Source organism: Astatotilapia calliptera, chromosome 7, assembly GCF_900246225.1.
Source record: "Astatotilapia calliptera chromosome 7, fAstCal1.2, whole genome shotgun sequence".
NCBI classification, from domain to species: Eukaryota; Metazoa; Chordata; class Actinopteri; order Cichliformes; family Cichlidae; genus Astatotilapia; species Astatotilapia calliptera.
The window spans coordinates 17,409,335-17,433,643 of NC_039308.1; the positions used below are offsets into that span (position 1 = coordinate 17,409,335).

Here is a 24,309-nt window from a genome sequence, read left to right on the forward strand (position 1 = left end):
AAAAATACAGTGAGATGCATTTCTTTCACCTATAAACAGATCGTCAAAAAAGTCATTTATGGATCAATTCTGGAGCCACCATTATTCAGTGACATCAAGGTGTATTTGAGTGTACTCCTTAATCGCAGCCTGTTAATTCACACTGTTTCTCATCGGGATCCAAAACCACTAATATGAACTTGCTGCTATGCCAAATAGATACACTCAAAACATTTATCTGTCTTTACCCTAGCTATAATCTCATAAACCAGCAGCCCAAGTAGTAGCCATAAAATACTCGAAAGGATGTCGACAGTTTGCCCTTACACCACAGGTCGTAAATTTATATTGATTGTCATGAGGACAGAAGCATGGCAAGACGCACACACACACACGCGCGCGCACACACACACACACACACACACACACACACACACACACACACACACACACACACATACGGGTCTATGTGGTATGGCGGGACTATACTACGTCAATCCGCCCGGTGGTGGTTTAAGTGGACTACCCTTTTGAAAGGACTTAGAGCCAAGGGAGCGAGGTTAAAGTGTTCGAAAAAATCTGAAAAAAATTTGGGTCACTTCAGACCTCATACACTCCCTATAGAAGTCTAGATACACTGATACACACCAACCAGACTCTATTGTGTTTTCTGGAGACATTGTCCACTTGACAACAATGTGTTTTATGAGGTCCAAAAAAAGCAATATTGGGTCTTTAAAGGGACAATGATGTAATATGTAAATAGCTCATCATTACCATGAATACACATCTGACAGGACACAGGATTACTGGAACATCATTTTATTAGTGTTCTTGGATCTGAACATTAATTTTAACCATAAATAAAAAAAGAAATCTATGGACAAAAATGCCCACGCTTCCCACAGAAATATAAAAATATAGAAAACAGAAAAATTAAAAACATTTAAAATGAATTTTAATAGTTTAACCCTTTACAGCCGATCGGAGCGGGCACGCTCTGTTTTGCGTAACTATTTTTAAATCCCGGTAGCTCTGCAACCACTTAAGCTAGCACAATAATTTTTTTTGCATATGAAACTGGAGGAGTTGTACTTACATCTTATGCCATCAGCTTGTCCTAGGTCACAGTTTCCTTCCACATATAGCTTTGCAAAAACTGCATAAAAATCACTTGCAGCAACAAAAACATGATATTCCAGAAACACGCTTCGCCGATCCATCAGCTGTTTGTAACACTTCCTACGTCCATCAGCGCGAACTATCACATGACCGCATGACCTGCCCGAAACCGGAAGTGACGTCATTTTGCGGAAATGTAGTTTTTTACGATCGGGCCCTTATGAGCTTGTGTTTTACTTGTTATGTGTTTTAAAAAGTTATGTTTGCGTTTATGACTTTCTGTGTCGTTTCTGGGATGCTTAGGACTCATATTGCACTGCTGGAAATAGTTTATTTTGATGCATATGCTGTTATTTTGCAAATTTGCACTATAATATTTATTTTCGTTTTTCCTGCAGTATATAAAAATTGGTGTATTTCAAAAATAAAACTATGAAGACACTCAAAATAAATTTCCTGTGGTGGGAAACTAGTTTGTGTAACTTTTTTGTATTTACAGTTTTGAGGGATAAGCCTCTTAAATTTCTCTAACTAGAAATATATGTTAAAAAAACAAAAACGATTTTCAATTTTTTTGTAGTTTATTGCACTTTTTTGCAATTTATGTAATTACTATGCACCTAATGCAGACATATTATTAAAGTTTGGGCTATAATGGTTGTATTGATGTATAGCAACTTGAAATGCTCCCAAAAATGGCTCCACAGCATGTAAAAATACAATATAAGCTCTGGCGAACTTGGTTCTATGGTAGGTCTTAAAGGGTTAAAGGTAAATATTAAGGGGAGAAAATATGCATTTATAATTTTTTATTTTAAATATAACCCGTCAAAAAAAACCCTAAATAAATTAAATGTAAAAATTATGAAATACAAACTACTTCTGTATTTAACAAGAACTTTTTTTTCTTTAAACAGAACATCAGTGTTAACAACAATTGGCAATCTGACCAAGATGTAAAACCACAGCTCTCTAAACAGTTATTTTAGTTCATTTTTTTCCTGCCTTTTTGCAGTTAATCCTCTGTTTCTTACAAAATCTCTTATGTTTTGAACTGTTCTTCCTGCCAACACCGGATCTTCTACCAATTTGCAATGACTGCATTCATTTTTGGTGGCTAGTTTCCCTTCGTTTATGTGGTCTTTAAAATGCCTCATCACTGCAGCAACCTCAGCCTTGGACCACATGTTTTTGGGAGCTCTTCGGGAATTGTGGGATTGAGCAGCATTTTTCTCTGGAAGATATATAAAGTAGTAGTAGTTAAAACAAACAAAAAACCAAACAAAAAAAACAAAAAACATTTGGTGGTTAAAAGAATGGATGCTACCCTGTACTAACTTCTGAAATGTGTTGCTACCATCAATATCAAAACGAGCTAAAATTCTCTTTGAAAATTTATCAAATTTCTAAAATGAGACATTTAGTGTTCCGCTGTGAATAAAAGACTGAATAAAAAGTTGAATAAAAGTCTCTTGATGCATGCTCAATCATCCAGGTAAGTAAATCCCAAAACGTTGATTCTGTTAATCTGGACGTAGCGTTTTCAGTGGGAGAAACATTTTGTCACTCATCCAAGTGACTTTTTGCCACCACTCTGCAGTTTGCCATATGTTGCAAAGTGATGAAACAATAATAAGCTTAGAGAACCAACTGCACCCCTTACCTTCAGAGGGAGCAGCAGTCTCACTTGCTGCAGGCATTGTGAGTGGTCCTTCATCTGCTGATTACACAATTTGATTAAGTTTTAATATTTGTAACAAACATTTTATCCACAGAAACCAAGCTAGTGGTAACTTACCACAATCTACAGTGTCTTGGAGCTGCGCTGTGTTTGTGGAATCAGCTACTGCATGTACAGGCTCACTGGTGCCACACGCCAACATTGTGAGTGCTGTGTCATCATCATCTGATTCACTCTCACTGTCCTTTGTTTCAGCATCACTTAATGCAATTTCATCTGAGAAATTGTGGGAAAACCCCCCCAAAAAACCAAACACAAACCCCCCAAAAACCTCACATTAACAACGAGATATGACAAAATACAGAACAAATACTGGAAATTATAGTACATAGTTTTACTATTTAAGGCCACCACTCTGCAGTTTGCCAAATGTTGCAAAGTGATGAAACAATAGACTTCAAGAACCTTAAATCATGGACATTTAACAGAATGGTCTGTGCTTTTAGGTTTTAATTCTGTTGATAAAGCATAATATTCAACTACTGCCCTAATATTTGCTCCTTTCAATACAAACCTTCTATTTTGATCTCATCCAGTGATTTCCCCTGGATCTGGGAAAGTTGTCCTTTTTCCAGTGTTAAAAGCAGTTTGGAAATCTTGGCCAGCTGTGTTGTGGGAACTGGTAATCTGTAGAATTCGCGGTGAACGCGGATATCATGACCCAGGAAATCTGCAACCTGATCAAGTTCGTTGTTTTTCAAATTAAGGACTTGTGAGAGTGTGGCAACATGTTTTCTGAGCTGTGTCGATCTTAGATACTCAGGCTGCTTTGCTCCACACTGGTGTGCATGAACACGCAAGGAGTCCATTCCTCTGTAATGACTCATTGATCGGGGTCTTGCAAAGAGGTAGATATTAGTGGCACAAATACCACAGTCAGGCCTCCTACTAACCAGTAGTGACAGAGCATCCAGCATGCTTGGTGTTAGCAGAACTGGAACATTTCTGTCCCTTTTTCCCATTATTTCTATTCTACAGAAATAGTTACAGAGTCTCTGTTCCATTTCTGAGAGCCCCATGGCAACATCTGTGTGGAGTGCTGTTTTGTCTCTTTCAAGAAAACTTTTGAGGCGCATCTTTGAAACCTCTCCAGAACGTCTTCGGTTGAACACAATGATTTGTGAGAGTGTAACTTGTGCAAGTTGGGCATAATTCTGAGCTGTGGCTTCGTTCTCCAAGCTGCAAAAGGCACTTTCTGCAGATTTTTGAAGGTAGTGATGGAGAATCCGAACATCTTCTGTAAAGGGCAATGTTGATGGCTTGTTAAACTTTGCCTCACTCAATGTGTTCAAGGCACGGTGAGACACCATCTCAGACCATTTGGAGACATACAACTTCTTGAACGCATCAGTGGACTTGATTAGGGCTTCATCCTCTGTCATGAGGGCACGACAATGGATAATGTCAGACATTTTATGCAGTGTATGTCCCAGTTTCAGCGCAAGGCTTGGAGTTTTGTATGACAGTGTCTCTTCATCAAAACCTGAAACTTTCTTTACTGCTTGCACAACTCTCTGGAAATTAGCAGGCTTAATAGCTTCTTCCATGTTATGCACTGAGAATTCTGTGCGCAGACACAACAACAAACGTCCCGCTTCACGAAGCTTCTGTCGTATATAATCATACTTTGTAGGGTCTTGTCCATGTTTATTGTAGAGGGACTGGGCAAACTGAATAACAGTAAAGTCATTTCGCACAGCTGAGGCAATCTCATCTTGTTTCATAACAGCAAGAACCTTCCAGACTCCACTTGACACCTGCGGATAACACTGAGACTCCAGAGTTAAAGCCAGGCCGAGTACTTTGGTTCTTCCAGGTTCTTTATCCGTGTCATCTTTTGGTTTGTTAGGACATCTGCGGACATGTCTCCAAAGATCCTTGCGAACATACATCCCTTGACAATAAAAGCAATGAGCAAACTTTCCCTCTACTGCTTTAATCTTGGGTCTTCTCTTCACTTTCAGTGGTCCCACTCCACCATGCAAAACTGCAGCATTATGCTTAAAATTTCCCTTATTTCTCAATTTCTCTAACAGACTTTTACGCTCGTTTGAGTCTCTAGGCAGGGAAAATGCATGCACAACATCAGGAGCCGTTTTGTGCGTTTTCAGGTGGCGGGAAATTTTAGCTTGTGGTTTGCCACAAAAATAGCAGTAATTTCTTTTACTTAAAGTCATTTTTTCTGATTCAGTTTCGCAAAGCTCACTTTTATCTTGTGGCTTGTCCTTTGTCAAGTTGTGGATTAAATTCGTTGAATCTGATTGTTCATGCGCTTTGGAGATGTCATCTTGGCATAGCAGACCTTTTGATGTGCTTGGCAATAATGAGATGTCTTCATCTGAATCTTCATCATATGACTCTGAATCTGGCACATATTCTTCTTCTGATATGCTGTGGTTGCCATCATCATCGCTTGATATTTGATCCAGAACTGAATGTGGCAATCCATCCTCCCCTGAATATTCAGAAATTTCTTCTTTCTGGAATGTAAGAACAAAAGTTTTTTTAATTGATCAATACTTTAGACAGGTAAAAAATAAACTGAAAAAAAGTCAAGCCAAATATGAATGGGATACACACCTGTGTTGACTGGTGGCAATTCTGATTTGCCAATTTTGCAAGGCAAGATTTGTGCCAGACCCCTAAACAAACTGAAACACATTTTGATAGACTTAATTTAGCTTTGCAGTTCTATTTAAGCGAAGTAGTTTTTTGTCAAAGCATTGCAGTAATGTCAAATGCTGAAAAAAAACAAACAAAAAAAAAACTGTTCACATTAAGGATATTTTAATGACTACACATACACTGCTAATCCCCCTCCCCCCCCAAAAAAAGGACATCCCAGATGTGAATGAAGGAATTATTCTTATTAAATACTTTGTTCTTTAGGTAGTTGAGTGGCATGAAAGTGTGTAGTTGAATGTGTGTGGCCTCCAGATGCCTGTACGACTTCCCTACAATGCCTGGGCATGCTCGGGATGAGGTGGCGGATGGTCTCCTGAAGGATCTCCTCCAAGACCTGGACTAAAGCATCTGCCAACCCCTGGACAGTTTGTGGTGGATGGAGTGAGACATGATGTCCCAGATGTGCTCAATTGGATTCAGGTCTGGGGAACAGGCGGGCCAGTCCATAGCATCAATGCCTTTGTCATGGAGGAACTGCTGACATACTCCAGCCACATGAGGCCCAGTGTCGTCTCGCATTAGGTGGACCCCAGGGCCAAATGCACCAGCATGTGGTCTCACAAAGGGTCCGAGGACCTCATCTTGTTACCCAATGACAGTCAGGCTCTCTGGCAGGCACAGAAATGCCACCCCTCACCATTACTGACCCACTGCCAATATGATCATGCTGGAGGATGTTGCAGGCAGCAGAACATTCCCCACGGCATCTCCAGACTGTCACGTGCTCAGTTTGAACCTCCTTTCAGCTGTGAGGAGCATAGGGTGCCCGTGCTGAAGTTGCCAAACTTTGTGTTTTCTGGCAAATGCCAAACATCCTGCATGGTGTTGCAAGCTCAATCCCCACCTGTGGATGCTGGACCCTCAAGCCACCCTCATGAAGTCAGTTTCTGACCATTTGAGCAGACAGATGCACATTTGTGGCCTGTTTGAGGTCATTTTGCAGGGCTCCTCTTGTTCCTCCTTGCACAAAGGTGGAGGTAGCGGTCCTGCTGCTGGGTTGTTGCCCTCCTATGGCCTACTCCACATCCAGGTAGCACCTCCATGCTCTGGACACTACACTAACAGACACAGCAAACCTTCTTGCCACAGCTCACATTGATGTGCTACGCTAGATGAGCTGCACTACCTGAGCCCCTTGTGTGGGTTGTAGACTGTCTCATGCTACCACTAAAATGAAATCACCGCCAGCATTCAAAAGTGACCATAACATCAGCCAGAAAGCATAGGTGCTGAGAAGTGGTCTGTGGTCACCACCTGCAGAACCAGTCCTTTATTATGGTGAATTGACTATAATTTCCACTTGTTGTCTACTCTATTTGCAAAACAGCATGTGAAACTGGTTGTCAGTGTTACTTCCTAAGTGAACAGTTTGATTTCACAGAAGTGTGACTGACTTGGAGTAACATCGCATTGTTTAAGTGTTCCCTTTATTATTTTGAGCAGTTTATGTTATGGAATGGGGAATTGAGGACAATCCCAAGTATACCATTTTTACAAGGTCCTGCACCAATGAGGTAATACTGCATTTCTTTAATTAGACGTGACCACCCATTAATTAAAAAGGGAGCAGTGTTCATTTCAGCACGTCTTAACTTGTTGAACTCTATTAATGCTTTTTACTATACACTGTACCTATTCACTAAATGTCTCACCTTTGCACTTAAAGCCAAGCCACTTGAGGGAGGAAACCGGTCCCACACACTGAATGCACTTGTCCAAAGATGATATTGTTGTGCACACCAGACGATGATTGTGACACTGTTAGCAAAATATTGCAACATTTATTTGTTTTGGACAGTTGGAAAGGTGTGTTTTCAATTCAGTTGCAGATATCAACTAATAAACTTCGTCCATGTAAATCACATCACACCCAGGTGACTGCCAAACACACACACACACAGCATCCATAAAGAATGATGATAGATTAAATTATTAGTTCATTAAGTGGTACACTGGATTATATTTACCCTTTCAGGCTCTGGATGTTTCAGGTCCAGATCATTGTTTGGAAAGCTGTTTGGTTGCGGCTTTAGGCAGCTCACAGTCTTCTGAATCTGGCTGGTCTCAGTCTTCGTGTGTAACAGATAGAGAATGAAGACAAAAGAACAGTAATCTGACAGTTACTAAAAATGCATCACTCAAGAGGATGAATAGACCATTTCACTATTGGCAAATAGCGTAAGGTACACATCGTGCATGAGAAACATTCATTAAAATCTGTCCTAGGTCAATGTTACCTCTTCAAAATCTTGCACTGAAGAAGAATGCATGGCTTCTGAGCCTTGCTGAGGCATTTCTTCATCAAGATCCTGCAACAAAGAAAAGATGGCACAAAGATTAGACCAAGTGCTCTTCTTGCAACTGTACTGGGCAGTCCTGTGCTTCTGTCTTTAATTTGCATGTGTGTGTGTGTGTGTGTGTGTGTGTGTGTGTGTGGGGGGGGGGGGGGGGCTTTCCACTCAAGAAATGTTTTCTTCTGAAAAAAATATTGGCTACAATAATTAACAACTGATTCCTTTGCAATCATCCATCCTCTTCCACTTATCCTTATCAGGATTGTGGGGTAGCAGTTTTGGGGCCTATACCAGCTACCATAGGGCAGTACAACCTGGACAGATCGCCAGTCTAACATGGAAGGACAAGCATTTGCATTCACACCAAAGGGCAGTTTTGAATCACCAGTTAACCTAACCCCATAAGCTACATCTTTGGACTGTGGGAAGAAGCCAGAGTACACAGCCAGAGAGAGCCCATGCATTACAGCAGTAAAAAGTGCCTAAAACAAGTTAAGAAGTTGTATAGTACTATCTATCTTAATGTTCAAGCCTGAGTTTCAAAAAATTTCAACATAGAAACAAAGCACATGCAGTCAGCTCTGCATGCTGTAGGTCAAACTGTCAAGACATACGAGAAGACCCCTCCTAAAACCAGAGTGATGTCACCATGAAGCAAACTTTGACGGAGTCTCCCAATAACAGTGTGGTCCTCCTAAGTCACATTTGGGTGGTTAACACACACACACACACACACACACACACACTCAGATGTTATCCAGACTTGCACTTTGAAACAATGAAAAGGACCTACAAGCCACGGTCCATGTAAATCACATCACACCCAGGTGACTGCCAAACACACACACACACAGCATCCATAAAGAATGATGATAGATTAAATTATTAGTTCATTAAGTGGTACACTGGATTATATTTACCCTTTCAGGCTCTGGATGTTTCAGGTCCAGATCATTGTTTGGAAAGCTGTTTGGTTGTGGCTTTAGGCAGCTCACAGTCTTCTGAATCTGGCTGGTCTCAGTCTTCGTGTGTAACAGATAGAGAATGAAGACAAAAGAACAGTAATCTGACAGTTACTAAAAATGCATCACTCAAGAGGATGAATAGACCATTTCACTATCGGCAAATAGCGTAAGGTACACATCGTGCATGAGAAACATTCATTAAAATCTGTCCTAGGTCAATGTTACCTCTTCAAAATCTTGCACTGAAGAAGAATGCATGGCTTCTGAGCCTTGCTGAGGCATTTCTTCATCAAGATCCTGCAACAAAGAAAAGATGGCACAAAGATTAGACCAAGTGCTCTTCTTGCAACTGTACTGGGCAGTCCTGTGCTTCTGTCTTTAATTTGCATGTGTGTGTGTGTGTGTGTGGGGGGGGGGGCTTTCCACTCAAGAAATGTTTTCTTCTGAAAAAAATACTGGCTACAATAATTAACAACTGATTCCTTTGCAATCATCCATCCTCTTCCACTTATCCTTATCAGGATTGTGGGGTAGCAGTTTTGGGGCCTATACCAGCTACCATAGGGCAGTACAACCTGGACAGATCGCCAGTCTAACATGGAAGGACAAGCATTTGCATTCACACCAAAGGGCAGTTTTGAATCACCAGTTAACCTAACCCCATAAGCTACATCTTTGGACTGTGGGAAGAAGCCAGAGTACACAGCCAGAGAGAGCCCATGCATTACAGCAGTAAAAAGTGCCTAAAACAAGTTAAGAAGTTGTATAGTACTATCTATCTTAATGTTCAAGCCTGAGTTTCAAAAAATTTCAACATAGAAACAAAGCACATGCAGTCAGCTCTGCATGCTGTAGGTCAAACTGTCAAGACATACGAGAAGACCCCTCCTAAAACCAGAGTGATGTCACCATGAAGCAAACTTTGACGGAGTCCCCCAATAACAGTGTGGTCCTCCTAAGTCACATTTGGGTGGTTAACACACACACACACACACACTCAGATGTTATCCAGACTTGCACTTTGAAACAATGAAAAGGACCTACAAGCCACGGTCCATGTAAATCACATCACACCCAGGTGACTGCCAAACACACACACACACAGCATCCATAAAGAATGATGATAGATTAAATTATTAGTTCATTAAGTGGTACACTGGATTATATTTACCCTTTCAGGCTCTGGATGTTTCAGGTCCAGATCATTGTTTGGAAAGCTGTTTGGTTGTGGCTTTAGGCAGCTCACAGTCTTCTGAATCTGGCTGGTCTCAGTCTTCGTGTGTAACAGATAGAGAATGAAGACAAAAGAACAGTAATCTGACAGTTACTAAAAATGCATCACTCAAGAGGATGAATAGACCATTTCACTATCGGCAAATAGCGTAAGGTACACATCGTGCATGAGAAACATTCATTAAAATCTGTCCTAGGTCAATGTTACCTCTTCAAAATCTTGCACTGAAGAAGAATGCATGGCTTCTGAGCCTTGCTGAGGCATTTCTTCATCAAGATCCTGCAACAAAGAAAAGATGGCACAAAGATTAGACCAAGTGCTCTTCTTGCAACTGTACTGGGCAGGCCTGTGCTTCTGTCTTTAATTTGCATGTGTGTGTGTGTGTGTGGGGGGGGGGGGGGGGGGGGGGGGGGGCTTTCCACTCAAGAAATGTTTTCTTCTGAAAAAAATACTGGCTACAATAGTTAACAACTGATTCCTTTGCAATCATCCATCCTCTTCCACTTATCCTTATCAGGATTGTGGGGTAGCAGTTTTGGGGCCTATACCAGCTACCATAGGGCAGTACAACCTGGACAGATCACCAGTCTAACATGGAAGGACAAGCATTTGCATTCACACCAAAGGGCAGTTTTGAATCACCAGTTAACCTAACCCCATAAGCTACATCTTTGGACTGTGGGAAGAAGCCAGAGTACACAGCGAGAGAGCCCATGCACTACCAGCAGTAAAAAGTGCCTAAAACAAGTTAAGTTGTATAGTACTATCTATCTTAATGTTCAAGCCTGAGTTTCAAACCACATAGAAACAAAGCACATGTAGTCAGTTCTGCATGCTGTAGGTCAAACTGTCAAGAAATACGAGAAGACCCCTCCTAAAACCAGAGTGATGTCACCATGAAGCAAACTTTGACGGAGTCTCCCAATAACAGTGTGGTCCTCCTAAGTCACATTTGGGTGGTTAACACACACACACACACACACTCAGATGTTATCCAGACTTGCACTTTGAAACAATGAAAAGGACCTACAAGCCACAGTCCATGTAAATCACATCACACCCAGGTGACTGCCAAACACACACACACACAGCATCCATAAAGAATGATGATAGATTAAATTATTAGTTCATTAAGTGGTACACTGGATTATATTTACCCTTTCAGGCTCTGGATGTTTCAGGTCCAGATCATTGTTTGGAAAGCTGTTTGGTTGCGGCTTTAGGCAGCTCACAGTCTTCTGAATCTGGCTGGTCTCAGTCTTCGTGTGTAACAGATAGAGAATGAAGACAAAAGAACAGTAATCTGACAGTTACTAAAAATGCATCACTCAAGAGGATGAATAGACCATTTCACTATCGGCAAATAGCGTAAGGTACACATCGTGCATGAGAAACATTCATTAAAATCTGTCCTAGGTCAATGTTACCTCTTCAAAATCTTGCACTGAAGAAGAATGCATGGCTTCTGAGCCTTGCTGAGGCATTTCTTCATCAAGATCCTGCAACAAAGAAAAGATGGCACAAAGATTAGACCAAGTGCTCTTCTTGCAACTGTACTGGGCAGTCCTGTGCTTCTGTCTTTAATTTGCATGTGTGTGTGTGTGTGTGTGTGGGGGGGGGGGGGGGGGCTTTCCACTCAAGAAATGTTTTCTTCTGAAAAAAATACTGGCTACAATAATTAACAACTGATTCCTTTGCAATCATCCATCCTCTTCCACTTATCCTTATCAGGATTGTGGGGTAGCAGTTTTGGGGCCTATACCAGCTACCATAGGGCAGTACAACCTGGACAGATCGCCAGTCTAACATGGAAGGACAAGCATTTGCATTCACACCAAAGGGCAGTTTTGAATCACCAGTTAACCTAACCCCATAAGCTACATCTTTGGACTGTGGGAAGAAGCCAGAGTACACAGCCAGAGAGAGCCCATGCATTACAGCAGTAAAAAGTGCCTAAAACAAGTTAAGAAGTTGTATAGTACTATCTATCTTAATGTTCAAGCCTGAGTTTCAAAAAATTTCAACATAGAAACAAAGCACATGCAGTCAGCTCTGCATGCTGTAGGTCAAACTGTCAAGACATACGAGAAGACCCCTCCTAAAACCAGAGTGATGTCACCATGAAGCAAACTTTGACGGAGTCCCCCAATAACAGTGTGGTCCTCCTAAGTCACATTTGGGTGGTTAACACACACACACACACACACACACACACACACACACTCAGATGTTATCCAGACTTGCACTTTGAAACAATGAAAAGGACCTACAAGCCACGGTCCATGTAAATCACATCACACCCAGGTTACTGCCAAACACACACACACACAGCATCCATAAAGAATGATGATAGATTAAATTATTAGTTCATTAAGTGGTACACTGGATTATATTTACCCTTTCAGGCTCTGGATGTTTCAGGTCCAGATCATTGTTTGGAAAGCTGTTTGGTTGCGGCTTTAGGCAGCTCACAGTCTTCTGAATCTGGCTGGTCTCAGTCTTCGTGTGTAACAGATAGAGAATGAAGACAAAAGAACAGTAATCTGACAGTTACTAAAAATGCATCACTCAAGAGGATGAATAGACCATTTCACTATCGGCAAATAGCGTAAGGTACACATCGTGCATGAGAAACATTCATTAAAATCTGTCCTAGGTCAATGTTACCTCTTCAAAATCTTGCACTGAAGAAGAATGCATGGCTTCTGAGCCTTGCTGAGGCATTTCTTCATCAAGATCCTGCAACAAAGAAAAGATGGCACAAAGATTAGACCAAGTGCTCTTCTTGCAACTGTACTGGGCAGTCCTGTGCTTCTGTCTTTAATTTGCATGTGTGTGTGTGTGTGTGTGTGTGTGTGTGGGGGGGGGGGGGGGGGGGGCTTTCCACTCAAGAAATGTTTTCTTCTGAAAAAAATACTGGCTACAATAATTAACAACTGATTCCTTTGCAATCATCCATCCTCTTCCACTTATCCTTATCAGGATTGTGGGGTAGCAGTTTTGGGGCCTATACCAGCTACCATAGGGCAGTACAACCTGGACAGATCGCCAGTCTAACATGGAAGGACAAGCATTTGCATTCACACCAAAGGGCAGTTTTGAATCACCAGTTAACCTAACCCCATAAGCTACATCTTTGGACTGTGGGAAGAAGCCAGAGTACACAGCCAGAGAGAGCCCATGCATTACAGCAGTAAAAAGTGCCTAAAACAAGTTAAGAAGTTGTATAGTACTATCTATCTTAATGTTCAAGCCTGAGTTTCAAAAAATTTCAACATAGAAACAAAGCACATGCAGTCAGCTCTGCATGCTGTAGGTCAAACTGTCAAGACATACGAGAAGACCCCTCCTAAAACCAGAGTGATGTCACCATGAAGCAAACTTTGACGGAGTCCCCCAATAACAGTGTGGTCCTCCTAAGTCACATTTGGGTGGTTAACACACACACACACACACTCAGATGTTATCCAGACTTGCACTTTGAAACAATGAAAAGGACCTACAAGCCACGGTCCATGTAAATCACATCACACCCAGGTGACTGCCAAACACACACACACACAGCATCCATAAAGAATGATGATAGATTAAATTATTAGTTCATTAAGTGGTACACTGGATTATATTTACCCTTTCAGGCTCTGGATGTTTCAGGTCCAGATCATTGTTTGGAAAGCTGTTTGGTTGCGGCTTTAGGCAGCTCACAGTCTTCTGAATCTGGCTGGTCTCCGTCTTCGTGTGTAACAGATAGAAAATGAATATACAGTGCATTTTTGAAGAGGCTTTTGAAACATTAAATAAACTGTATGAGAAAGATAAGTTTCAAGCTATTGTCTTTAAAATATTCACTGTCATGTATAGAGAATTTAAGGCCCTATGATTAAGAGACAAATAGTCAGTGTGATTTCTTTATTTTTTAAGCCATTGCTAAAGGAGTAAAACAATCACCTGTAGCAGCAACGAACTGTCACTAGGGCCCATTTATCTTCAAGGGACAAAATTTAAAATGAATCTAACTAAAGAGGCTACACAGCAAAATCTCCAGTGTTAAATTAACACTAGAGAGTGTCTATATGGGTCCACACAACACTGTTGAGTGTTGAATTAACACTTTTGACAGTGTTATATGTTTAAAAGTAACCTAGTCAGTTTTGAAGATTAACAAAGACTAACACTGAGCAGTGCTGATTTTCTAACACTGGAATATTTCTAACATTTTGAGTTATTTTCCAGTGTTAGAAAATCAGCACTGCTCAGTGTTAGCCATTGTTAATCTTCAAAACTGACTAGGTTACTTTTAAACATATAACACTGTCAAAAGTGTTAATTTAACACTCAACAGTGTTGTATTTAACACTCAGAGGTGTGGACCCTTATAGACACTCTCCAGTGTTAATTTAACACTGGAGATTTTGCTGTGTAGAATCACATTAAACATCAATCACTGTTAAAATTTAGAAACCGAAAGCCATTTTTTATTTCTGCATACCTGCTGATATTTTTTTAGTGCTTTTAGAGGGCTTTGATGTGGCAGCCATCACAATTGCCTGTTTTCCATTAGTACCTACCCCTGTTTTTCCAGTAGGTTATAGTACCATGTAGTTTTTCAGTAACTACTGCACCAAGGTTCCAAGTGATCCAAAGTGATCAGAAAATTTGACATAGACTGAATGCCACCAGGTGGCTGGTCAATGGTGTCACTCGATAAGTTATGAGTGCGCCTCCTTCGTGAAAATCCAAGCCATCATTTTTGAAACTCTGAAATGTTTGAAATAGCGACCAAAATTAACAGCGTGATCCCTGAATTGAACACTAAAGTATAGACTGAGCAGCAGGCATTTTGTCACCTTGACGTCCATGCTTGCTGTGGCATTTATATCACTGGATGCTCGGCTGCATTGCTATAGTTACCCCAGGCACAGTAGGTGATACTCAATTTCAGTGAAAAACTAGATGCCCTAAGTCACGTTAAGCCAATTTGAGTAGGTACAAATGTAAAAATGGCTTAGGGTATGCAATTTATCAGTTCCAAAAAGTACAATTGTAGAAATACCTTGCATCTCCAGAGCCAATCCGAGTCACCATAATTATAGTCTATTTCTTCGCCTGGACTTATGTCTCTGCTTGCAAATAAGCATAGATGGGGCTTTCCATTGATATTTAATATTTTCATCTTAGCACTTGGACTGATGTGGTTGTCGTTGACAAGTCTGCCTAATGACCCATCTTCTTGAGATGCATCCACACTGTGGGGTTAGGCAAAAAAGTATTAGCTTAACTAGTTAGTTAAGAAGCTTTTTTTTTCATAAATCAAAAGCAATGTGTCATTTAATCTTAATCAAACTACACTGATATAATACGCACCACCAGAGTTTTCCATCAAACTTGAATTCAAACATGAACACCTTCAGGCTGTCATGATAAACTCTGTGTCTCCGCTCACATTCTTCTTTTGTTATGAGTTTACCTCTGTATTCCAAAAGAAAGTCTCCTTTTTGGAATGGAACAGTCGTGAAAATGCCCCGACCTGAATTGCAGAGGCATACCAAGTGAGTGACAAAAGACAAAGTGACAAACTCCAAATCTAATCCAAACTAAAGACCAACTTACCTTTGAAGGCATTTATGTAGTGGATATCAAGTCCCAGTTTGTCCCTTCCAGCAGAAACATGACAGACTGCATCCTCCCGTGGAGGAATGCGTCTCCTTCGCATGTTCTCCTGTACGATTGGCTGTATTACCAAAGCATATAAAGTATTACGATTATCGTCATCATTGTCATCATCATCAGTAGTAGCAGAACTAGCAGTAGTGTAGTTTACAGCATAAACACAGCTGACTTATTCATAGTGCTAATTTATGCCTTCTTTTAAAATGTTAAAGGCCTAGTACTCAAAATGGCGACATGTGACATTTCTGTAATGGCGACTGCAGAGAGTGATACAAGTACTGAGAAAGCTTAGGCATCAAAACTGTAAGAAGTTTTTTCTTCAGGCATATAAATAAATACACGACTAAATACACTTATACCCTTGCTTTTATTTTAGGGCTGTCAGCAGAATGACAGACATTGGACAAACTGCCCGAAATTAGCTAACAGCGACATCAGGGATTTTGACTCAGACTGCGCTGGTTTAATTGTTAATCGCGTTAGTCGCGATGTCGGCATTAACACGTTTAAGCCACAATAATGCTTTAACACCGAGTAAATCCTAACACGGGTTAGCCCGCTTTATCGCGTTGACGCGGTTAGTCGTCAGCCCTATTTTATTTACTAAATGACAAACGCTGGGGCCGTTTTACTTCTTCAAAGACTCACTAACAGTCCATAAAGCATAAATTAAACCAGTTTAATATAGGCCTGTGCACCTATAATTTCATATAGTATTAAAGTCATGGTGCATTTTACATTAAAAAAGGCTTACCTTTGTGTTTTTAATCCGTCTTCGTATTGCCGTCGACATACACTTGTTAAAGGGCACGCGCGCGAAAGTTGTGGCGCCGTTTCCTGTAGGTACCGCCTATATATATAGCCTACCAATCACAATGACTTCCGGCCGTGTGTATTGAAAATGTGTATTAAATTGCAGTACCTACACACATCCACTCTAACTCGAAACGTCGCTGTGCAATACACTGGAATACACAAAAATCAGGTGAGGGGTATAGGTGGACTTTTAAGAAAATCAGAAAATCTTTTAATTATAGTTTAATAAATGAATTTACACTACAGTTTAAGCAAATACAGGTCAAAAGATAAATAATGACCTCATAAGAAGTAGAAAAAATTATTATTTAGACACTTAAAAATGCATTTACAAGTCATGTTTTAGGGGGACACATGAATACACAGCAAAAAGTCGAAATGTCCCCGGAGCCCAGGTACAGCGCAGGTCAAATGTCAATCCATACCACATAGACGCACTCACACACACACACACACACACACACACACACACACACACACACACACACACACACACACAGAGCGATATTGAGCTTTACCTCGTCGACATCATCACAGTTAAAACCATCTCCAGTGTACCCATCAGGACATGGTCCACATTCAACACCTTCTGCTGTTTCTATACACATGTCGTCACGGAAACAGACACCCGGTGCACACCTTGGCTTCACCACCTCTGTGCCACCTAGACCTTTAAATAGGAGGAAATAAAGATTTTTTTTTTAACCATCTGTTATTCATTCAGTAATATCAAAATATCATGTAGGCACGGATACTGATAAGGATGTACTGATACCATTATCACGTGCGATCTGCTAATAGGATAACTAATTTATTGAGAGAGTTTTGAGTCTGAGGGGTCAGTGCAGAAACAAAGCAAAAAGAAAGTCTTCCATTAAATTAAAATGTGCACATTTGTGCCATTTTAATTTGCATTGTGACACAACATGAGATAATGAAAAAAAAGAAAGTGATCAGCTGTGATAAATTAAACAATTGGAAACTGGTCCTCAATTTTCCTCTCTACAATGACTGACAGCTACTATAGACATTATCTTACCACAGGCCTGACACTCTGAGATGGTATTCCTGAGAAAGGATGTTTCTTTAACCTGGAACGGGTCAAAAATGAACAAAAGTTTATATTCAGTCAGGCGAGCTGTCAGGGAGGTCAGGATTGACGGAGCAGAGATTAAGTGGCCTCAGAGGGACTGCTAAGAGGTGGTTACCTGCTGAATTAGGACGTCTTTCAGCTCATTTATCACCTTCGTTAACTCCAGCATTTGATTGGACAGCTGCTTTGTGTTGACCCCTGAGGGAGAAGGACTGTTATTTTATTCAGCTGAAACAGAGCTAAGGGCTTCTCAGAGTCTGCCCCCCTTTGACTCAACATTTCCTATCGCTGAGAGTGTTTTCACTGACATTTCCACAGAAAGAACCTTACCCAGAGTCTGAACTGAGTCTCTTTGCTGGAAGTGGCAGTCTTGTAGCGACGCAACGTTTTCAAATGAGTCCCCAACCACCAGCTTTAGTTCATCTAAGCTTTCCTGTTTAAAATCAATCGAGTGAAAGTGCACAGCTAAGCCATCTGGAAACCTACAGAGTCATTATCGTGACAGAAGGGCATTCACTATTGTGTGGAAATATTGTAAGCGATGGCTCACCTGCTCTCTGGCTTGCATAGTCTTTAGTTCCACTGTGCCATAGCCTGCTGGCAAACCCTGGAAGGCAGCAGGGAGATCCCTGACTGTCTCCACCAGCCTGCAGTCCAGATGCAGCTCCACCCCGCCTGGCCCCTGCTGCTGCTGCTGCTGCTGCAGCCCCCTGAGGTGGAACAGCAGTCGGTGTTGCTGGCCATCTGCCAGCACCAGGTTGTTGAATGTGACAGAGGCCATCCTCTTGTCACTCCTCAAGTACCGTAACACGGCTTTAAGAGGACACGGCATGGAAGAGGAAGAAGGAAGAAGAGGTAATGAATAGAGCAAAATTGACTGTGTTGCTGTAAAGGGTTTATGTGATGTTAAGCATTGATATTGTTTGCTATTTGTTTCTCTATCTGTGCTTGGATTGCGTCTTAGCACATAGCAACAGCAACGTCATTATTTGTGTAGCTATTTGGCCACAACCAAAATAGTTTGGGGCACAAACTCAGTACAGTTCATTATGTGGGGGCAAACACTGTCTGCTGGATTTCAGGTCTGTCTGCAGAGTCTTTAAACATTATCACGTTTAATCCATTTTTAATATGAAGACATTGATTGGCGTAGCTTTAAACAACCAGCGCCTCTTTGATGTCCTCCTACCTCGGTTGAGCTTCCCCATCACTGTGAACTCAAAGTACTTGCTGTTGTCCCTGGGGTTGTGCAGGCCAAACACAGTGGTTCCGGTCTTGGGCTGCAACTTGAAGGAGGTTAGGATGAAAGCCTCGTTCACCCCTTGCCCGGTCAGGCCCCCCTGCAGCAGGTCTGGCAGGCAGTCGGGTGAGGTGAGCAGATCGTAGACTGTTGAGACAGATAGCAAGGCAGGGAAACGGGAAAGCACATGAGTAATGGATGATGTGAATATTTACAACCCGCAGCGGCGCTCTGATCCGAGAGTAAACACATTCCGAGTCGACAAGAAGAAGATGATGATGTTGACCCAGCATTAGATGCTCTAGCAAGACGCTGTGTCAATCAGTCAGCGCAAACTTGGCAGGCTGGGTCGGCTCAGGCAAATCAAAAGGAGGCGGATTTGTAAGTAAACAGCATACAGTGACGTTAGATGTGTGCTGTTTTTATGATCTTCTCTTAGGTTTGTTTTAAAACTGTTTGAATTGTAAAATGAGATGGAGCTTCCGCTTGCAGACAAAAGCACAGTGAAATTTAGATGTTCTGACTCAACTGACAGGCAATTTAAAAGTAAAAAGCCAGAGAGGAGCAGAACACTGGTGCTCATGGTCAGAGTCTCCTTTTAATAAAGTGGCTTGGGAGCTGGGCAAACCACAAGAGGATGCGCATTGAATCTCTAGTCCCGCATCTGCACCATCGTGAATACACAAGTACCACTGAAACGGTCCGCACGGCCCTCTGTCGTGAGGGAGCAGAAATTGCTCCCAAATGCTTCCGCTGACTGTTGTCAGCCAAGATTGCCCCAGATGAGATCTCTCGCTCTTTCTTTTATCTCTCTCGTCTGCCTGGGGTCCCTTGTGTTTTGTCAGACACAACACAGAGCCTTTAAATATGTGCGCAGATAAGTGAGACTAAGCCACCGAAATGCCTGCTTGCACCGTGCTGTCAACACTACTTCCACTAAAAATGTAAAGCTTTTCGAATCCTTTGTGTTTGGTTTTTATCAAGATAAGAACTTTTTAATATATAAAAAAAAAAGAAAAGAAAAGAGAACAAAGGAAGCTCGATGTGTGCATCGTGTCTTTAGTGGCATCCACACACACGAAGCGCACAGTCCTGCTTTTCATAAGTCTTCTGGACAAAGGGCTTCGCAGGGTCAGGGCTGTCTTACACAGGAGACCCTGAGAAAGTGTCTCACTTCACCCCCCGATTAACCTCAGATTTCAAGCTTCATAAAACTAGTTCAGCTGAAAGCCATAAAGGAAAACAGTGTCTTGACCTTTCCTTAACACCAGCATATAAATCTGTCACGGTGCGATTACTGTAAAGAGTGCAAATGGCTGGCATTCCTTGTTTTAGCATTTCAGCGCACGCTTCGCACTCGAGCATTTCTGTGTGGCAAGCTTTAATTTATCGCATCATATTTAAAGGCCAGCCATAACAGCAGTGAAGTAATTACGTTAACAACATCGTAGTGTATAGAACAGAAGAAGCAAAGTCACATTTAGCCAAGAGTCATCTAGCTACCCAGGACCAAAACCATGATATTCAAACAATATTAGGCTTTTATGTGTATTTTTTTAGACATTTTTAAACATCACATGGCATATTGTCACTTTTAAGATGTGTAAGTGTTTACAAATGTAACTACACGTGCACTCCTACTTTACTTCTGACACTAGCTTTCCTTTTGGCTTCCATTAAGTCTTGAATAAACTTGAGTAAAAACTAAACTAAAATAAGTATAAACTAAGTAAAAACGTGCTTTCAGCATTTCTCTTGCTATTTTTGCATTGCTTTATGTGTTTTTAATTGATTTACTTGTTAATACCCTCGATCTTTAACATTACGGTGCGATAATGTTGGAAAGCAGATCACATGGTCTGTGCTGACATGGGGAGTTGTCATAAACCCAGAAACCCACTGCACTGATGTCGCAGCTTCAAACAAGAACAAAGCACACATTGAGCAGTGTCCAAAAGCTTTTTCCCCCCACTGTAAACACAGAGCAGTATTCTGTAATGTGTATTTCTCCAGGAGACCATCATGATTCTGCGCTGACACTGTGTCTATTCTCAAAAAGTGAAACTAAATAAACTGGATGAAATATATTCTGTTGGATGAGTGCAGCCTACGTGAATCAATGAATCAGCTAGCCGTGTGTACATTTACAGAAAGATATATTCACGTAAACACAGAAACTCTATGTGTTATTGTCATTATCACTGATTTAGGTTACGTTTACTTTCAGCTTTGTTCTTAGATCCACGCTGACATTTGAATTGTAAGCGGAAGAAAAATGAATGGAAAAAAGTTGCTGGCTTTGACTTTCTGCCACCTGTTATCATTAATTCCCCCTCTCTTCTACAGCGTGTCTTTCGCCCTGTCCCCCTCCTCTCAACCCCAACTAGTTGTGGTGGACTCCTTATTGGTTTGTCCTGGAGGTTTCCTCCTGTTAAAAGGGAGTTTTTCCTTCCCACTGTCGCCAGTTACTTGCTTGTAGAGGGGCATTTGATTGTTTGGTTTTTTGCTCTATTAATGTAGGGTTTTGTTTTTTTTTACAATATAATGCACCTTTACTATATAAGTAAAAACTGAATTGAACTGAACTTGTCAGCTGAGCTAAACAGTGAGTTAAGACTCACCATAAACTCTGCAAAGATAAGCAGAGCTGGATATTCCCCCCTTTTACCTCATTTTAAAGTTTGATATAGCTCGGCCTGGAGGATGGCCCAGAGGAAAGAGAGTCCGCTTTAAACTTCAGTAATATCATCTCTCAGTGAGCCATCCTTGAGATGTTAATATTAATCAATAACATAGATAACGCTTATGGAATGTCATTTTTGAGCACCTAAAACCAGACTTGGCTGGTTTAAATGGATCTCACTCCTTGTTTTGTGGTCACGCAGACAATGAGCCTGAGAAATGATAGATGACAAACTCCATTAATCTGGACTTGTTTTATACATACCATCAGGCACCTATTTGCCAAAAGACTCCAGGGATTAATGGGCATTTTAAAGGTATGCCATCAATCACCTGGTGGGGTTTGCAAGAAGGGCGATAAACTCTAAACGCCAACATTTCTATGCGTCGCGTAGCCCCGAGTTTGTGTGTGACCTTGAATAAATGCGGGCGCGTGCGTGTGTGACTGCAAGCACGTGTCAGACAGTGTGAGAGAGAAGAGAGTCTTGAACTTCAGTACTGCACCCAGATCATCTCTGATTATTCCCATGTGTGTGACCCAGCTGGGATTTTCTTTAAATTAAAACGAGCCAGGAAGCTGAATCTCCCGAGCCGAAGTAATCAAGCAGATCCGGCTAGATGGATATCAAAATCAGGATGTCTTTACTTCAGCGGAAAGATGGTGGGATTTAATACTCAAACTTTTGTCTACTTTTAATATTTTTTTCTTATCTTTGCCTGCTTCCTGTCAGAAACACACACACCCAGCCCAAATAAAAGCATTTGACTGCCCCATATCTTCTACAACTCACTGGGATATTTAGCATTTTATTCGCACCTCAGCGAGTATCACACACATTGTCTGATCTTTTTGTGTTTGGGCCTGCATATCATATTCTCTTTCACAGTGTCTGCTTCATCCATAATGCATTAAAACTCATACATAAGTGTGTTAAAATACTGAGAGGTGGAGCCATTGAATCTTTTCTGACAGCTAATGAAAATGGACGATTACATTGCAGGCAGGGTGTCAGAAATAAAAAAGAAAAAAGAAACCTTAAAGACATCGTTCCTTATGTGTGTTTGTGTAAACCTAAAAAAAGGAAAGATGTTTTTCCACTTCTTGATTTTTTTGTCATCCCAAGCAGCAACCATATAATCCAAATAAAAAAAAAATGCAGTGACATTTAAATAACTGACATAAAAGCGACTCAAAACACTTCAAAAAAAGAAAAAAAGACACTCACCCAAAGCCTGTGCTTCCACGTGTAAGCACATTTTTAATAGCAGCTGCAAGGCCAGTGTGAGGGCCGTCCACACGTTCATTTTGTCCTTCCAACTGGTCCCAGATCTGCAGTTCTCTTTGTAGCTACTTAAATGTGTCTGAAACTCCAGCAGTTTCCCCCCGTTGAGGCGTATCTGTGTACTTGTCTTCCTTTCTGAATCAAAAATGAGGCAAAACTGTCATGTTAAGCCTAATAGAGGGTGCTGACTGCTTTTATGTGTGTGTGTGAGAGAGAGAGGGAGAGTGTGTGAAGAAGGGATTGTAGGAGTCTTATTGAGGGAGGAGCAACAGGGCCAGAACCTGCTTTTAAAACCCTCCTCAGGCGGCCCCATGCAGAGAAGGAGTGACCTGGGAAAACTCTTTGCATTGGCTCCTGCTGGCTGCTACCAATTCCCACAGGCGCCTTCACAAATCTGCTGTACACGGTTTGCTCCCTTTAGAGTCTAGGAACCCACGTTTGGCCACCAAAAACACGTTTCAAACCAGACCGGAGTCAGAATATTTTTAGACTCTTGAGTTCAAGCTTGGGGTGAATTTCTGAAAATGTGTTTCCCACTTCCAGCAAACAGACTTCTAGTATTTATTAACACTCTGCCTGAAAAAACTAAAAGACAGATTTTTTTTAACTTTCCTTACAGGGATCAGATGTAACACCTTTCCTATCTGCCCCTGGTTGCCACTTCCATCCCTGGGCAAGGTCAGGAAACAAGCGCTCTGCTGCTCGTGCCTCAACAAGCCGCGTTAAGCGGCCAGTAGAGCTTCAGACAGGCTGCTGGCTCACATGGCCTCCGGGTCGTCAGCATGTCTGGCACCGCGTGACCGGCCACAGTTGGTAGAGGTGAGGAAGCTCAGGTCAGAGTTATGCTTTGCTTGTTTTTCCCTCTTTCTTTCACTGTTCCATTTTATGTTTTTAAGTAAGTTCCTCCAGCCTAATTCCATGTTACCACAGAACCTGTATTAATTATGTTGTACTCTTTCAAGTCTTAGTGGCTACAAGATGATGTTCCCACTTAAAAGCATAAACACGAGTACCTATAGCAACAAACAACACCAAATGAGTCACAGTTTCCATACGCCAATACAGGTGCTCCTTGTGGTTATCCAGAATACAGCCGCACTGTTTTTTGGGTTTTTTTTCATGCTTGTGAACTGTTACAGACTCCATTCAGTCAGCAGCAGGGCGCTCAGAGTTTTATCTGCCCTCTGATTGGCTTTTAGAATGATGCTTTGCAGGCGTCGGGGTTCTGGATGACAGAAAGCTCCACAGACCTCCATGCGTGGTCGGCAGCCCAAGCCAGGAGCTCAACAGACCACATCAGTTTGCTGGAGGCCCTGGACTGACTCACATCATGGTGCGGTTGATGAGGTCAGACAGTGAGCGCTGCAGCTGGCTCAGAGATAAAACTAAAGCCCAAATGTGTCTGACACCATCGCCTGACTATTTTTATTTGTGACATCGATACAACCAAATCCCGAGACCCTCATACCCACACTCGTAACTCAACTTACATGACGTGTAACAGA

At 41.5% G+C, this 24,309-nt stretch overlaps 1 protein-coding gene and 4 long non-coding RNA genes across 5 annotated transcripts in view; all 5 read right to left on the reverse strand.

The window, feature by feature from the left end:
• The window catches only part of thbs4b (thrombospondin 4b), a 34,963-nt gene extending 11,890 nt beyond the window's left edge, over positions 1 to 23,073 (reverse strand). Inside the window, exons 1-7 of the mRNA XM_026173477.1 lie at positions 22,748 to 23,073; positions 18,789 to 18,986; positions 18,150 to 18,412; positions 17,930 to 18,032; positions 17,715 to 17,797; positions 17,546 to 17,597; positions 17,025 to 17,176 (exon numbers count right to left, since the gene is read on the reverse strand). Of these exons, the coding sequence (XP_026029262.1) occupies positions 17,025 to 17,176; positions 17,546 to 17,597; positions 17,715 to 17,797; positions 17,930 to 18,032; positions 18,150 to 18,412; positions 18,789 to 18,986; positions 22,748 to 22,826 (930 nt within the window). The 5' untranslated portion in view covers positions 22,827 to 23,073. The remainder of the gene's footprint in view (positions 1 to 17,024; positions 17,177 to 17,545; positions 17,598 to 17,714; positions 17,798 to 17,929; positions 18,033 to 18,149; positions 18,413 to 18,788; positions 18,987 to 22,747) is intronic.
• LOC113025573 (uncharacterized) lies at positions 7,567 to 8,772 on the reverse strand. The gene is made up of 3 exons (XR_003272814.1): positions 8,742 to 8,772; positions 7,765 to 7,836; positions 7,567 to 7,596 (listed from the first exon to the last, which is right to left on the reverse strand). It is a non-coding gene; the product is annotated as an uncharacterized LOC113025573 (long non-coding RNA).
• Positions 8,814 to 9,988, reverse strand: LOC113025575 (uncharacterized). Its single transcript, XR_003272815.1, has 3 exons — positions 9,958 to 9,988; positions 9,012 to 9,083; positions 8,814 to 8,843 (listed from the first exon to the last, which is right to left on the reverse strand). It is a non-coding gene; the product is annotated as an uncharacterized LOC113025575 (long non-coding RNA).
• Positions 10,030 to 11,208, reverse strand: LOC113025576 (uncharacterized). The gene is made up of 3 exons (XR_003272816.1): positions 11,178 to 11,208; positions 10,228 to 10,299; positions 10,030 to 10,059 (listed from the first exon to the last, which is right to left on the reverse strand). It is a non-coding gene; the product is annotated as an uncharacterized LOC113025576 (long non-coding RNA).
• On the reverse strand, positions 11,250 to 12,448 carry LOC113025577 (uncharacterized). The gene is made up of 3 exons (XR_003272817.1): positions 12,418 to 12,448; positions 11,448 to 11,519; positions 11,250 to 11,279 (listed from the first exon to the last, which is right to left on the reverse strand). It is a non-coding gene; the product is annotated as an uncharacterized LOC113025577 (long non-coding RNA).
• Positions 23,074 to 24,309: the final 1,236 nt, after the last annotated feature.